General features: G+C 45.9%; 1 protein-coding gene across 1 annotated transcript in view; it reads right to left on the reverse strand.

Moving 5' to 3' along the window:
• Positions 1 to 1,089: 1,089 nt before the first annotated feature.
• Positions 1,090 to 16,086, reverse strand: part of TIPARP (TCDD inducible poly(ADP-ribose) polymerase) — a 33,047-nt gene continuing 18,050 nt past the window's right edge. Inside the window, exons 3-6 of the mRNA XM_075340708.1 lie at positions 9,920 to 10,088; positions 9,644 to 9,825; positions 5,672 to 5,947; positions 1,090 to 1,733 (exon numbers count right to left, since the gene is read on the reverse strand). Coding sequence (XP_075196823.1) covers positions 1,286 to 1,733; positions 5,672 to 5,947; positions 9,644 to 9,825; positions 9,920 to 10,088 — 1,075 coding nt within the window. The 3' untranslated portion in view covers positions 1,090 to 1,285. The remainder of the gene's footprint in view (positions 1,734 to 5,671; positions 5,948 to 9,643; positions 9,826 to 9,919; positions 10,089 to 16,086) is intronic.

The raw sequence follows: 16,086 nt of genomic DNA on the forward strand, positions 1-16,086 counted from the left end.
GTCGCGCTGCCATTGTACTATATACACTGTACTGGCATGCGCCGAATCCGGCGAAAAGTCGGATGTGTGAAACTAGCCTTAGAAGCAATCATGTGGACTGTAGTTTGAGGCTCTACACACCACAATATTGTGGTTATTGTTTCAGTCTATATTAATGATGTTGCACTTTTGCTGTTGTGGCGTGTTACTCCTACACATAGCATGGAGTCTTTTTTTTCTGTCTGATACAACACCAAAAAAAAAACAAAAAAACAAAAAAAAAAAAAACACTTTTTGCTGTTTTTTCCCTCCCTTTTACCACCATAGATATCAGGAAATGAGAATGAAAAAATTGTGGAGCGGAGGGAAAGCATCCAAGTATTTAGGTAGGGCAGCTTATGCAGACACTATTTAACCAAAGTATAGATTGACAAAAAGAGGACAGTCTTCAGGATAAGGATGGCAATCACGCAAACTGTGCGTGTACAGGGATGTGAGCACTCATGGCAGACTTCACAAGTGTGCGATAGGGTAAAATTTACCCTCCTCACCAATAGCAATTGTCAGCACAAAGGTCTATGATTTTCTGCTAAGAGTTTGTAGTCACTGACTGCAGACTTCTGAATCCTGACAGGTGGGCACACTGTCAGGATTCAACAACATGACCACAAGAGTGCAATTTGCGTACATGCAGTGAAGTACAGACTAGACATTACTGGCTTCTCATTGAGCATGTCTGTTCAGAATGTGACAAAGTAAGCAGACTGAATACTTTGTCACATGACCACCTTCTCTCACGGGCAAGATTATGAAATCCTGACTGCGTGCCCATCACACGCTTTCAGGATTCAGAAGTCTGCAATCAGTGATGTGGAGCCCAAACCTGGACAACCAGTTTAATGTTCTGTGAAAGGAAACCAGGAAAAATGACTGAAGCAGGGCTAGTACGGACAGCAGCATACTAGGTCTCCAGATTTCACATTTAGCATGGAGAATGAGAAAAGTGACACTTCTCCAAGTAGCCATAGCCTCAATGTGTGATAACTCACAAACCAAAGCATCCAGACCAGAACAAAATTCTTCTTTCAACATAAAGGATATTTACTCACATAAATAAAACATTTTATTAACAAAAAGGCACACAATGAAACTGTTAACAATGAAAAATATTTACAATATGCACATAAATTATTAACAAGTGCACTGTTGGTCATTATCACAGAGCTTGGAAGTTTTTGGGTGGTGGTTTTAGTCTCTCAGATTAAATAAAGGATTCCTAGGCCAGACTGTAGCAGCATCCTTTCATTTAGATGGAAACAGTGTTACTAACTTCTTCATACTGGATAATAAAATAGGGGTAGCTCTGGTCATCGTTAAATATAACAAAGATCTGAGGTTCAAAGAAATTGTCCACACAGGAATCATAAAGGTCGCTGGTTATGTCTCCGGGGTTGAGCGGAGGAGGCCTCCTCATGGTGTGATTCCCTACAATGTATCTTCCGGTTAAAACTTTTGCCAGGAACATGTAGTGAACTCCTTTTTGTGACCTCTTTGAGAAATTGTGAGAATAACTGGCTTTCCTGGCAAAGTAACTGCCCTGTCCAAACATTGTGGCATGTTTCCCACAGACTCGGGGGTCAAAGTTATGTTTGCATATCCCATCAACAACGTCCTGGGAGGTCCCGTGAAACAGATGTCTCTCGTTCATAATCCTGTCCAGTCCGGTCATCTTCCTGGCCATGAATTCTTTTTTTCTAGGAGAAAGGTAATGAACACAAGTTATAATTGTGGTTCAAGGAAAAACGATCTTTCATCATCACCAGACAAGCCTGAGAAGACACTGACAACACTGACCACCATTGTTTTAATCCTCCTCAAGTGGCCCGTCCTCTTTAAAAGGTTATATTGCAAATATAATTGAAAGCTTTCATCAGGGCAAAATTGATAATTTTATTCTTCTTTTGTTCCCGATTGTCTCCAGAATTAAAATTTCCCCCTCAAATAAACCAGAGATACGGGCCTTCTTATTTAGTCCCTCCAGTCTACAAGTTTTTATTACCATCTTTACAAGAGACTGTTGCTCACAAGGTATCTATGCAGAGTAGCCTACAAACATGCCTCCACAGAATCCAATGAGCAGCACGCACGCCTCTTGAAAGAGGAATCTGTCAGCAGGTTTCTGCTACTTCATCTAAGAGCAGCATGATGTAGACAGAGAGATCCGGAGTTCAACGATGTATCACAGATTAGTGGCTGCAGCTGTTGTAACCTTGAAATATTTTAGATTTTGCATGTAAGGCTACTTTCACACATCCGGCTTGAGCTCTGCGGCTCAATCTGGCTGTGCAAGCTATGCAACGGATGCGGTGAAAACACCGCATCCTTTGCATAAGTTTTTCCTTTGCGGCCAGTCCAGTTTTTGCCGCTTGCGGCATGCTACTGAGCATGCGCAGTGGCAAAAACCGCATGCGGCGGCCGGATGCGGTTATTGCCGCATTGCGCCGCATCCGGCCGCCATAGGCATGCATTGAAAAATGCGCCGCATCGGCCGAATGCGGCGCGATGCGTTTTTTTTTTGCCGCACGAAAAACGTGCCAGGCAACGTTCCATCCGGCCGCCGCATCGGCTAAATCTGCCGCATGCGGCAAAAACCGGACGGAACGCAAGGCCATGCGGCACAATGTGGCACTAATTAAAGTCTATGCAGGAAAATCGCAACCGGCAGCAAAAAAAACCGGTTGCGATTTTCCTGCAAAGTGCCGGATTGTGCCGCATAGCAAAAACCGGAGGTGTGAAAGCAGCCTAAAAGAGCTCTGTGAGCTGTCCCATCCCCACACCACACTTTGCGTGTATATTTCCATAGACACAAGCTGCTAATCACAGAAGGGGTGGAGTCAGACTGCAACTCAGGTGCCCTGCTGAGACCCACTAATGATAAAGATAAGACGTTTAAAGGGAACCTGTCAGCAGAAATTTCGACTAAAACCTAACAGATTCCCCCTCTGCAGCTCCTGGGCTGCATTCTAGAAAGGTCCCTGTTAGTATTGTGGCCCCTTTCTGACCCAAAAAAAGAGTTTATATCGAGGTACCTTTTTGGCTTCTGATTCTCTAAATGTGTCACGGGGGCGGGCTGCCTGATGGCCGTTATTCTGCCCCCTGTTCCTGTATGCCGCCCCCATCGCCGATTTCTATACTTCTGGACGCCGCCCACTGCTCCAGCCATCCCCGCGCATGCCCAGTGCTCATCTCTCGTGGATGAGCACTGTGCCCAGTGTCACCGGTGGTGACGTGCGCGCAGGGTTTAGATTATGGGCGGTGCTGTGATGTTAATTACCAAGCAACCGCCCATAATCGCGGGACCGCGCATTCCCCCTCGGCCTGCTTCTTTCTGCGCAAGCGCGCTGCAGCTGAACTCCTCCTGATCGGTGTAGTCACTGCTCCGCGCTCCTCCATCTATTTCCTGCCTCAGGGCAAGATGGGAAGGAGGTGACGTGAGTTCAGCTGAAGCGCGCTTGCGCAGAAAGCAGGCCGAGGGGGAATGCGCGGTCCCCGCGATTATGGGCGGTTGCTTGGTAATTAACATCACAGCACCGCCCATAATCTTAACCCTGCGTGCACGTCACCAGCGGTGACGCTGGGCACAGTGCTCATCCACGAGAGATGAGCACTGGGCATGCGCGGGGATGGCTGGAGCAGTGGCGGCGTCCAGAAGTATAGAAATCGGCGATGGGGGCGGCATACAGGAACAGGGGGCAGAATAACGGCCATCAGGCAGCCCGCCCCCGTGACACATTTAGAGAATCAGAAGCCAAAAAGGTACCTCGATATAAACTCTTTTTTTGGGGTCAGAAAGGGGGCACAATAATAACAGGGACCTTTCTAGAATGCAGCCCAGGAGCTGCAGAGGGGAATCTTTTAGGTTTAAGGCGAAATTTCTGCTGACAGGTTCCCTTTAAGCTAACATTGCAGGTAAACAAAAACAGACTGCAATAAGGGGTACTTCAGACAGCGAGATCGCTACTGAGATCGCTGCTGAGTCACTTTTTTGTGACCTCATTGGCGATCTCGCTGTGTGTTACACTGAGCAGCGATCTGGCCCCTGCTGTGAGATCGCTGCTCGTTACACACCGCCCTGGTTCGTTTTTTTATTGTTGCTCTCCCGCTGATAAGCACACATCGCTGTGTGTGACAGCGATAGAGCAACAATCCTGAATGTGAAGGGAGCAGGAGCCGGCGTCTGACAGCCTGCGGTAAGCTGTAACCAAGGTAAACATCACCCGATATTTACCTTCGTTACCAGCCTCCGCAGCTCTCACGCTGCCAGTGCCGGCTCCTGCTCCCTGCACACGCTAAGTTAAGCGGTGTGAGCTGGTAACTAAGGTAAACATCGGGTAACCATACCCGATGTTTACCTTAGTTACCAGTGTCCGCAGCTTCCAGACGCCGGCTCCGTGCAAGCGCAGCGTCGCTTGCACGTCGCTGCTGGCTGGGGGCTGGTGAGATCTGCCTGTTTTGACAGCTCACCAGCGACCATGTAGCGATGCAGCAGCGATACTGACCAGGTCAGATTGCTGGTGGGATCGCTGCTGCATCACTAAAGTTTGAAGGTACCCTAAGAGTCTGAATGTTCTGTTTTAATTATTGCAGCATGCAGTCTTCAGATTACATTGCAGAAACCTGCTGACAGAGTCCCTTTAATAAAAAGGGAGTAAAATTAGCACTAAATAAAAAAAAAAAAAAAAAAAAGGTTTAAAACTTGATCTTCCGAAGAAGTCCTCAGATTAGTCATGCTGGTTGGACACATACAAAAGTTAGGTAAAAATTGATATGATAGCTAGGACATTGATCTCAAAACAGGGGACAAAAGGAACAGAGTGAAAAGGTGGTTCTGCATTCTCACTGCTGCTCCAAAGTCTACGGACAAACAAGGAGCACTACCGTGTACAACACCAGCCCCCTTCAACCTGCACAGGAACCTTGTTCTCATTACTGGTGAGGGTTTACACACTTATCAGCGCAGTAAGCGTTTTATGACCTTCAGGTTTAGTTTAGTCAATGCTAGATGTGGAGCCAAAGTTAGGATGACTGAGCTTTCTAGAGCAGCCCAGTAAAAAGTAATCTATAACCTACCTCCCCTGTTATCAGCCTCACAGATCCTCCCACAAGAATGTGATTTAGTAAGCTGAAGTGCAAGGAAGAAAAAAAAAAAAAAAAAAAAAAAAAGGAATTCAAGCTTTTGTGCCCTTAGTTCACCAACCCCCAAGTGTGAAACTCGGCCTGTCTGCTTATTTAGCCATGAAGTGCCCTCTCTGAAATGCGGTATGGAGAGGCGCAGAAGCAGGTCATATTTCCTCAGCACAGATCATGAGATAGTATGCCGTATCTGATAATATAGTAGCAGTTGAGCTTAAAGGGACCCAGATACAAATATATACACGAGTATGATGCATCCTGCCTGTGGGTCGGGCAGCATGCATCAGTTCTCAGGTGCCCTTTAAGGGAGCATCCAACCACTTGTGAATGGATCATGATTGGTGGGGTCCCCACTATAGGAGGCAAAGTGTTCCCTTGCTCTATCAATGAGAATGGTTATTCAGACAAACTATGGGACTGAATCAAATAATGGTTAAAACCAGGGACCACCACAAGTTATGTAAGATTCCCCCCACACAATATAAAGACAGACATTTACCTTTTATATTTTTCCCACAGGAAGAGGTTCTGAACTCGTATTATTTTTAATATTCGGAACTTGGTCTCGGGAACAGTTTTGTGAAATAAAGAATAAACTGTTCTGTAACTTTTATCTTCCTTTGGCATAGGCACTTGGACAAACTCCTGAGATGAGTCCATGGGAATCCAGGTTTCAGGGTAGAAATTTGGTGCTGTGACAGCAACAGGAGATAGGAATTGGAGAGATGCAGAGTCGGCCATTGCAGAGGCAGCTGGGGGGACTCCGCTCAGTGTCCTAGGGAGAGACAAAAGGAATATTCAATACAGAACACTGAACAAAATATTTCAGAGTAGTATTCCAAAAAACACAAAAAACCCAAAACCTACAAATGATGATACTTTCAGGAGCCATCACTCAGCTTTCCTACAGTGCTGAAAGGCAAGCCATTCATATGGGAGTGGGGAATGTATTGTGCAAAACTAAAAAAGGTACCGTCACACTAAGCGACGCTCCAGCGATCCCACCAGCAACTTGACCTGGCAGGGATCGCTGGAGCATCGCTACACGGGTTGCTGGTGAGCGGTCACACAGGCAGATCTCACCAGCAACCAGTGACCAGCCCCCAGCGACGCGTGGAAGCATGCTGCGCTTGGTAACTAAGGTAAATATCGGGTAACCAACCCGATATTTACCTTGGTTACCAGCGCACACCACTTTGTGCTGGCTCCCTGCACTCCTAGCCAGAGTACACATCGGGTTAATTACCCGATGTGTAGTCTGGCTATGTGTGCAGGGAGCCGGCACTGACAGCGTGAGAGCGGCGGACGCTGGTAACGAAGTTAAATATCGGGTAACCAAGGAAAGGGCTTCTTGGTTACCCGATATTTACCTTGGTTACCAGCGTCCGCAGAAGCCAGCTCCCTGCACATTCAGTTGTTGCTCTCTCGCTGTCACTCACAGTGATGTGCGCTTCACAGCGGGAGAGCAACAACTAAAAAATGATCCAGGACATTCAGCAACAACCAGCGACCTCACAGCAGGGGCCAGGTTGTTGCTGGAAGTCACACACAGCAACATCGCTGCTACGTCACAAAAGTTGTGCCTCAGCAGTGATGTTGCTAGCGATGTTGCTTAGTGAGACGTGGCCTTTAGACTTCCCAATCAGGCCTGTAAGAGAAGATGGAGGTGCGGAGCCTTTGTCTAAGCTGGCAGTCATGTTCACTACATGGCACTTAAAAGGGGTGGTTCAAAGGCAAATAGGAAAGGTCATAGAAATCCATATTTGATGCTAAAATCTAAAATGATTTTCTAATATACCTCTATGGAAAACTCACTATCGTTCCCAACTACACTAACTGCTACTCTTAATTTTTTTTTTCCTACTTCTTGTCTGATTATTTGTTTGAGACTCCCAGGGCATGCTGGGATACGCAAACTGTCATCAGGGGGTGGAGTCTGAGTAAGTGACCAGAGCCGCTGTCCCCTCTGTGAAATAAAGTCATCATACCGCTCATTTTAGGGGCTGCTTTGTCCCAGCTGTCCCTGCATGGTGTGATCTGCAAATTGACTGCTCTATCGGCTCACATCAATAATATTCAGCCGGTAACAGAGCGGTCAGAATACCCAGCATGCAGGAGACTAGCGCTGCCACCACTGGTGACGTCCCCGATCTCCTGCATGCTGGGCAGAGACTGTTACTGGCTGAGTATTACAGATCTGAGCTGATAAAGCAGGCGTTGTGCAGATCGCACAGTGCAGGGAGGAACAGCACAGCCTCTGAAATGAAAGTCATGATGGTGCTTAGTTTCAGAGGCTGTGGTCACTGCCGCAGACTTTGCCTCCTGACGACACTTCTTTTGAGTATCCCATCATGCACTTGGATTCTCAAATAGTCATCAGACAGGAAATGGAAGAAAAAAAAAAATATAGAATAAAAGATAGTGTAGTTAGGAAAAAAATTAATGCAAATATATCATGAAATAGATTCAATTAGAAGTAAATTTCATTTAAAGCCCTTCTTGCCTTCGGACCACCCCTTTACTCAACTCAAGAACTTGTAATTTCATGAACTGTGTACCCCCCCCTCCCCCTCCTCCCCCCCCCCTCTTCAACATTTTCCCTAATCCCAATATAGTAAACTGTTTAAACCATAGCCTTAAAATAAATGCCAAACTGGAACTAAAAGCAGTGAGAAATAGAGCAATCTTGAATGTAGTCCGTTTATCCTGTAAGAGCGGACAGAATATATTTTGTAGGGGAATTGATTTCAAGCTGAGCCCACACTATAATTGTAAAGCCATTCATTCTGTAATGGCTCTGAAATGGTACGGGGAGCGAAGAGAGATGAGTGCAGCACTGTGCCCGGCACACAAAATTACTACGTACGCAACCAACGCCGCTCCTAATGTAACCCATTCATCTCATTAATACCAGGAGAGCCCCATGCACAAAATCTGATGAAAAATGACAGACCCCTCTGGAGATTAGGACTTTTTTTTTTTTTTTTTTAATCCTCTTCTTACAATAATACTCGGCTTAGACCATATAAAAAGGCGAAGATTTTAAAGCCTGGTCTAAATGTACAAAATATAGTACTGAAAATAATTAGAATTATAGGATCAAGAGGAAAGTTGGCAAGTTTTGGTTTTTTTTACTAGGGTAATTAAGATTAGTGACAGGTCCTCTCTAAAAAGTCATTATCCCAATTTACCAAGGTAAATTAAACTTTGTGACCATTTAGACCCCGACTGATTGTGAGAACTGGGCTCGGAGGTGTCCAGATAGGACGGAGCAATGGCAGTGACTGCTGCATTAGTTTTCTATAGGACCGCAGGTGATAACCCAGCACAATATTGTTCACCGCTTATACACCATACAAGCACTGTAACAAAGCCCTTAGTAATCACAGAGCTACGGACATAACAGAACATAAACAGGAAGATAAAAGCATCAGCAGCACAACAAGCTGTACCATTTCTGGCCCAGTGTAATGAATCATGAGCTTCCTCCTAGCAGGGTGCCCAGTTGTCAATACAAACAAAGTACAGTGTCATAGTGCGGTATAAACAGAAGTGATCCGCCTGTGATGAGCCACCGCAGGGCACTGCGCCATGCCAGGGACGTATACGGGTACTTTCTAGGCTAGGAAACATATCTTCAAAAGAAAACCACGCACATTCCTGTAAATGCGGAGGATCAGGACCCCAGCCCTGCTGCCCCCACTCCATTGCTTCTTCATAGCTGGAGGTGATCAAGCTTAAACATGTCAGACTATGGCGTATTCCTCCAAACTAAAAATAGCAGACAAAACATTTGCTTTCCTTTACCTACGTGCAGCTTGCTGCCGAATCTATGGCGAGTGGATCAGCCCTGATAATGTGTAACGTGGGGTTCCTACTAGACCATGCATGTCAGGCCTCCGGGATAACAGCGTCCCGACATGCCCTGGGAGGACAGCGTGTTCCTAAATAGAGGACTGTGCAATCCAGTCTCCAGCTGTGCATGAAATGCCATAAACTGCTTTTATACGGCTTCAAATCAAAACAGATTACACCGTGGGACGAGCCAGATAAACGGAGACATCCGCTCAAGTCATCGCTGCCGTGGAACATGATAAATACTCTGACAAGGTTCACAGTGCAGGACGTTACCGGCGGTCAGGACTATTCTGGATCAGACCCAGCTGTGTTTATGTACAGCCAAGAACACAGAACTTGTACAGTCATAGTACTGTGCACCAACACGAACACGGAGGGCATGGCTAGGAACACACCTAGATAACGTGGTCAGGGGAGCACACCTAGCAGACAGGCTATACAGACTGGAGTGTGGACCCCACATCAGTGGTCAGAGATCCATCACCAGCGTATAACTGATGAGTGCAATGTGAGGTGGGGGGGGAATTAGAAAGACAGAAGGGAACCTGTTGCTAAATCTGAGGACTTTACATACTCAATGGCATTGTAAAAGAAGGTGAAGATTTCCACTTACTGGAGGTGTGGCAATAACAGGACAGAGGACCGGAACAATGGCCGCCTTTTGATCTCCTTTCTGAAACAAGCGTTCTGTTGGAAGCCATCTTTAATGTTCAGTATATATTGGTTGTGCCATGTAACAAATCGGACTTCCTTCAGTCCACGACAGTTGGCTTCTTCTATCAGCTTCACAACAGGCTGTCATACAAAGAAAAGAAAAACAAAACATGGTCACCACCATACACAGACCAGACATTTTGTATAGGACGCATCTTATTGGAAGTAAGGTTACCTCTGAATACTCTCGCCACCCAAAGTGATCTCTACAATAGTATTTCCAGACGGTGTGGTAATTTGAGGCGTTGCCGGAGGTAGAAGGAGTAGACAGTCGTCGGATTTGGTCAAATTCAATACTTTCATAAATAGTCATGGAGTCCAAGCTAAGTACAAAGTCATGTCCCCTAAAAATAAAAAGCAATACAGTTAGCCATTAGTGAAAACAACTAGCCATTTAAGTACACTGTGTAGAAAAAAAATACTGCAGTGTAAATACTTATAGGGCATGTATTATCACGTTACATTGCATCACAAACCCGGTTACTCTTACACCGAGGACAATAGGGCCGACATTAAAATGGTGCTAAACTTAAAATCCCAGTAGCAAGTTGCATAAACGCTTTGCGCTTCTAAATGTACTTGTGGTGCTGCATCCCTCAAAACCAGGGTAAAAAAATAAAAGTACAAATCCCAGTAATGTTAAAAGAAATTTACAAGTTTACTTAAAATCACATTGTACACTTAAGGCCTTTCACACAATTTTTTCCATCAGTCAGAATCCGTTTGACAGATCCGTCGCAGACTGTGGCTAAACAGATGCGACGGATCAGTTTTTCAACGGATCAGACTAGCTGTGGGCTAAATAATTGGAGCACGCGCAGTTAAAAAAAAAAAAAAAAAAAAACAACAAAAAAACCACTGAATCTGACGCCGGATTCCATCATTTGAAGGATGACAACGGATCCAGCGCCCATAGGCTTCCATTCTACCAAACGATGGACAGCAATGAGAAGAAAGCGAGAGGGCGAGAGAAAGTGGAGCACTGCATACGAGAGGCGGCCGAGAGAAAGTGGAGCGCTACATACGAGAGGAGGGCGAGAGAAAGTGGAGCGCTGCATACGAGAGGAGGGCGAGAGAAAGTGGAGCGCTGCATACGAGAGGAGGGCGAGAGAAAGTGGAGCGCTGCATACGAGAGGAGGGCGAGAGAAAGTGGAGCGCTGCATACGAGAGGAGGGCGAAAGAAAGTGGAGCGCTGCATACGAGAGGAGGGCGAGAGAAAGTGGAGCGCTGCATACGAGAAGAGGGCGAGAGAAAGTGGAGCGCTGCATAAGGGGGGGGGGGCGAGAGAAAGTGGAGCGCTGCATAAGGGGGGGGGGGGGGGGCGAGAGAAAGTGGAGCGCTGCATACGAGAGGAGGGCGAGAGAAAGTGGAGCGCTGCATACGAGAGGAGGGCGAGAGAAAGTGGAGCGCTGCATACAAGAGGGCGAGAGAAAGTGGAGCGCTGCATACGAGAAGAGGGCGAGAGAAAGTGGAGCGCTGCATAGGGGGGGGGCGAGAGAAAGTGGAGCGCTGCATAAGGGGGGGGGGGGGGCGAGAGAAAGTGGAGCAGTGTATAGGAGTGGAGCGAGAGAGAAAGTGGTGCACTGCCCTCAGTAACATAGCCAGCATAGCTGTGGTGCTAAAGTGTGACCATCGCTTCATTCAAGTAGATCCACCCCCATGGATCGGGGACTGCATGCTTTTGGGGTACACTGCCTTTAGTCAAGGCAATATGAAAAATTAGCAGCACCAAAACCTATTCTGTATGTCCAGAATGGGCTTTTTCCTAAGGAGGATAAATACAGTGCATTTGTAACTGAAACCCTGCAGTAATCGCTCGATCCAATATAGATTTTTGTTTTTCCATAACTGCTAAATAAATCTTAAGTTTTCCAAGTTAAGTTTTCGGTGACTAAACCAAGGTTGAACAGAACAAGACTGGGATCTGAAATTCATGTGCGATTTTCCTCCACATGCCTATCTGTGAATGAAAAGCGAGGAATTAAGTGGTTTAAATGGGATCATCTGTTCGACAGCTGGAAGCAAAAACGTGAACGAAAAATGAAACTGGGCACCGTTCCTAAACACAAGTCTGTTTTTCGAGAACTGAAAATGCTCAGCCCTCCTGTGTACTAATCGTGCTCATCAAACATACATAACACAACTAGTTAACATTCAGCCCAACCCCCAACCCCCCCCCCCCCCTCTTCCCACCGGTAACGCGTGACCCGCACCATTATTAACCGGTAATGTATCCTACATAGAACGACAATGAAACAAAGGAAGCGGCAGCTCGTGCAGATCTGGAGACGTGCGGACTGTAGAAAATATACTGTATATCATACAGGATTCCCAGTAATTCTGTCAGGCCCTATAAAACACCGCATGTATGTGATCTGTACATACGAGGAAGGAATTCCTGGCTTCGGAATAGCTGGGCAGACTACTGCTATCTAAATATGTGCTTAGCACGACTATAAATAAGAATTTGCATGAGAGAGACTGAGGCTGCAACAGTTTCTCTCACGCTATCTCGCTGAGGCTGAACGTTTTGCAATACAGAGACTTCTCAGAATAGGTGTCATTAACCGTGACTTCACCGAAGAACGTCAATATCCAGCGGGAAATGATGATTGAGGAGTTTAACCACCCCATACAATGCAAATCAGCGGATTTTATAGACAGACAACTTCTGGGATTAGAAATGGTATAGAGTGTTAGGTCAGAGGAACTAATAGGAACCCAGATTTATATTCTAAAGAGGACAACGCGTCTGTGATAAAAGGCAGTGGCCGTAATAATGGTGTCATTACAGGAATCAAATAGGTATTTGTCTCTGGGTCAGCGAGGAGAAGACTACTCCGACAAGGATCCAAAAAGTACAGTTCATAGTTTTTGGGTACGCCGCAGGTCAGGGAAAAAAAAAAAAAAAAAAAAAAAAAGTTATATAGGGCTTGGAACGGAGTTATACTGCTAAAAAAATGACAGTCAATCTGCTTGTATATAGCCACAGCAGTTTACGTATGTGCCCAGAATGACAGCCAAGGCTGCTTTCACACCTCCGGTTTTGCAGTGTGGCTAAATCCGGCTCTAAAACCTATGCAACGGATGCGGCGAAAAAAACGCATCCTGGGCACAAGTTTTTACATGCGGCCCGTCCAGTTTGTCGGTTGCGGCACGCTACTGAGCATGCGCAGTGCAAAAAAACCCCAAAAAAAACGCATGCGGCGGTCGGATGCGTTTTTTTGCCGCATCGCACCCAGCATCCATAGGCATGCATTGGAAAAAGCGCCGCATCGGCTGGATGCGGCGCGATGCGTGTTTTTTTTGCCGGACAAAAAAAAACGTGCCAGGCAACGTTCCATCCGGTCGCCGCATGGGCTAAATATGCCGCATCCGGCAAAAAACGGACTGAACGCAAGGCCATGCGGCACAATCCGGCACTAATGAAAGTCTATGCGGAAAAAAACAACAAAAAAAAAAAAAAAAACAACTTGCGTTTTTTTCTGCAAAGAGCCGGATTGTGCCGTACAGCAAAAAACCGGATGTGTGAAAGCAGCCTAATACAATCATAGACTCAAATCGGCAGCACATCAACTGTTTACACAGGGCAATGTCCTGCCGAGAAGGATTTTGAAACTTACCTTAAGTGATCACACCGGGTGTTTCCCACCTGTTTACACAGGACACTATTGGGAAACTGCGTCCCTATGAATGCTGGTTACCAGGCTATTACCAGGACTAACCAGTCATTGTCAGGCTATGTGCGCACGTTGCGTAAATACATGCAGTTACACTGCGCTTTGTAGCGCAGCCTAACTGCATGCGTCCTGCGTCCCCTGCACAGTCTATGGAGATTGTGCAGGGGCCGTGCGCACGTGGCGTTTTAGAGCGCAGCGCTTCGGCTACTGCCGAAGCGCTGCGTAAAAAGAAGTGACATGTCACTTCTTCCGTGCGCTTTGCCGGCAGCTCCTGCTCTGTCTATGGGAGGAGCTGCAGGCAGAGTGCATGGAATCGGCTTCACTACGGACATTTCTGCAGCGATTTAAAGCGCACATGTGCCCTTCAGATCGCTGCAGAAATTTCTGCAGTGAACTGTACGCAACGTGCGCACATAGCCTCAGAGCGTAGAAAGCTACATTCAGACATTAATACTTCTAGCATTAAGACAATCTGATTCTATCATCTGAAGCGGAGGCAGTCCAATGGCCATCATTGCTAACCATTTGACAGCTGAGTAATGGTCCTGGACTTTCTGGGACCTCAAAAATACCCTTTTTGCCAAGTCCGTTTGTAAATGGACAGAGCTTTACAACATATTTAAAGGCTAAGTTATACATCCAGGCAAACAGATTGTAACACGACATCACAACACCGTCAGCTGCCCGAAGTCAGTCATAATCGGCTGATCTGACAGGAAGCCTGACTAGTTTACATCCCATGATGTGGTCACAAAAACTGTTTTAAGTGATGGTAATCTCTAGACACCTTCATATAAACACCAGGGGCGCATCTTAATCACCACAATGTTGTTGAATAGCCCTGTTTTTCTTGGTTTCTAGTTTTGTCGTCAGTTTCTCTAGAGTGTCATCTCCCCAGTCAACTTGGATCTTAAGTTTGTTTGCTCCGGTATCATTTGGCTGCACAGCCCTTAATACCGTGCACAGTACACTGGTACAGCGTGTTCCTACCGGGAGCTACTGGGTGTCCTGACTGTTCTGTAACATCGTGTTACATCAGCGGGTGGTACTCCGCACAGGGATAGAGCCATTAGAAAGGTGTGGATGGCTGCAGCAAACTACAGACTGAGAAAATACCAATACACAGGTATTATATATAGATACCCTTCCTTTGTAGAAAAACACCATCTGCGCATTGTACAAGCACATGCGACCATATACATGCTCATCGTGTATAGAACAATGAAGAAGAGGGGGTTCAAGATTCGCTGAATAAGCATTAACATGAGCGACCTAACTGGGATGTGGAGAACTAAGGCTGCTTTCACACTTGCGTCATTTTGCATCAGTTGCAATCCGTTGTGCGAATGGTGCAACGAATGCGTTGCAGATAGTGGCACAACTGATGATGCAAGAAAAAAAAAAAACACTTTTTTTTAACACTTACCGGCGGCCGGCTTTGGTGAACAATCAGCTGATCGTTCACAAAAGCCGGCCAATCAGCGGATGACAGAGCGAGATTTCAATGATTAAACACAAGATCTGAGCATGCGCAGTGAAAACAAAAGGATTTCGCTGCTCAAAAAATAGTTACATGCAGAGTTCCTGCCGCCCGACGGTCAGTCGTTCCACGACTGATCCGTCACGCGACGGATGCAACACAAGGCCATCAGTCGCAAACTGTCGTCCATACAAGACTATGGGAAAAATAACCTGAATATTTCCTCAAGGCGAGGTATTGCAACTGATGCAAAACAATGCAAGTGTGATAGCAGGGTAATGTCATCAGGTTACCCCAAAGTGCAATACATTGTTATGTAAAGATCAGACTCAGAATTCACATTTACTTACAGATCAATGATAATTTTGATGGCACAATCCAGCACACATGGACTTAAGAATACACTGGTTAAAAAAAAAAAAAAAAAAGAAGCGGCAAAAATACTGAAAGAATGGACATGCTGCTTATTTCGAAAACAGTTTTTCCTTGGTTAAACAAAAAAAACAAACAAAACAATTTTTTCCCAAGCTAACATGTGATGTGCACATCATTTTTGCGAAATGACACCCATGATGTTGCGCCACACCAGCTAAAACTGTTGTGGATACTAGGAATTAGGCGGTGGTTCTCTGTGCTCCTGGTGCAATAGAATAGTGACCTGGCCGGTATCGGAGAGTCCATTTGCACAATCTTTGATTCGACTCGAAACTGAGGAACATGGTTGCCAATACTGCAACTACAGGAGTCTGGATACTAACGGAAAACATTGGTGGACATATATCAATGTCTAACTGGCCAAATTTGCCAAGCAGGAGCCTAGCAGTGGTACCATCTTGGTTTGTATACAGCAACTTTTCAAAAACCGAATACATTTCTGAATAGGATGGTTTACCACATCTCCTGGGCTGGAGAGGACACTAAATTATACAGACATTACAGCACAGGCTAACAAATATTATATATACACCCCCTTTAATGTAGGCGACCTCTGATCTTCACAAGTAATCGCAGTTTTTCCCTCCTTTGTACATTCCCTGTCACAAGCTGGGTCCTCATTTTAAGCCTTGTACTTCTTGCTAAGGTGCTTCATGCCTCCTACCCTGTGGGAAAGCTGACTGGCTAATTAGAACTGATATTATAGTGCATATTTTAATCACGGCGCTGTGCACTTACACCCACAGA

Source organism: Anomaloglossus baeobatrachus, chromosome 3, assembly GCF_048569485.1.
Source record: "Anomaloglossus baeobatrachus isolate aAnoBae1 chromosome 3, aAnoBae1.hap1, whole genome shotgun sequence".
Lineage (NCBI taxonomy): Eukaryota > Metazoa > Chordata > Amphibia > Anura > Aromobatidae > Anomaloglossus > Anomaloglossus baeobatrachus.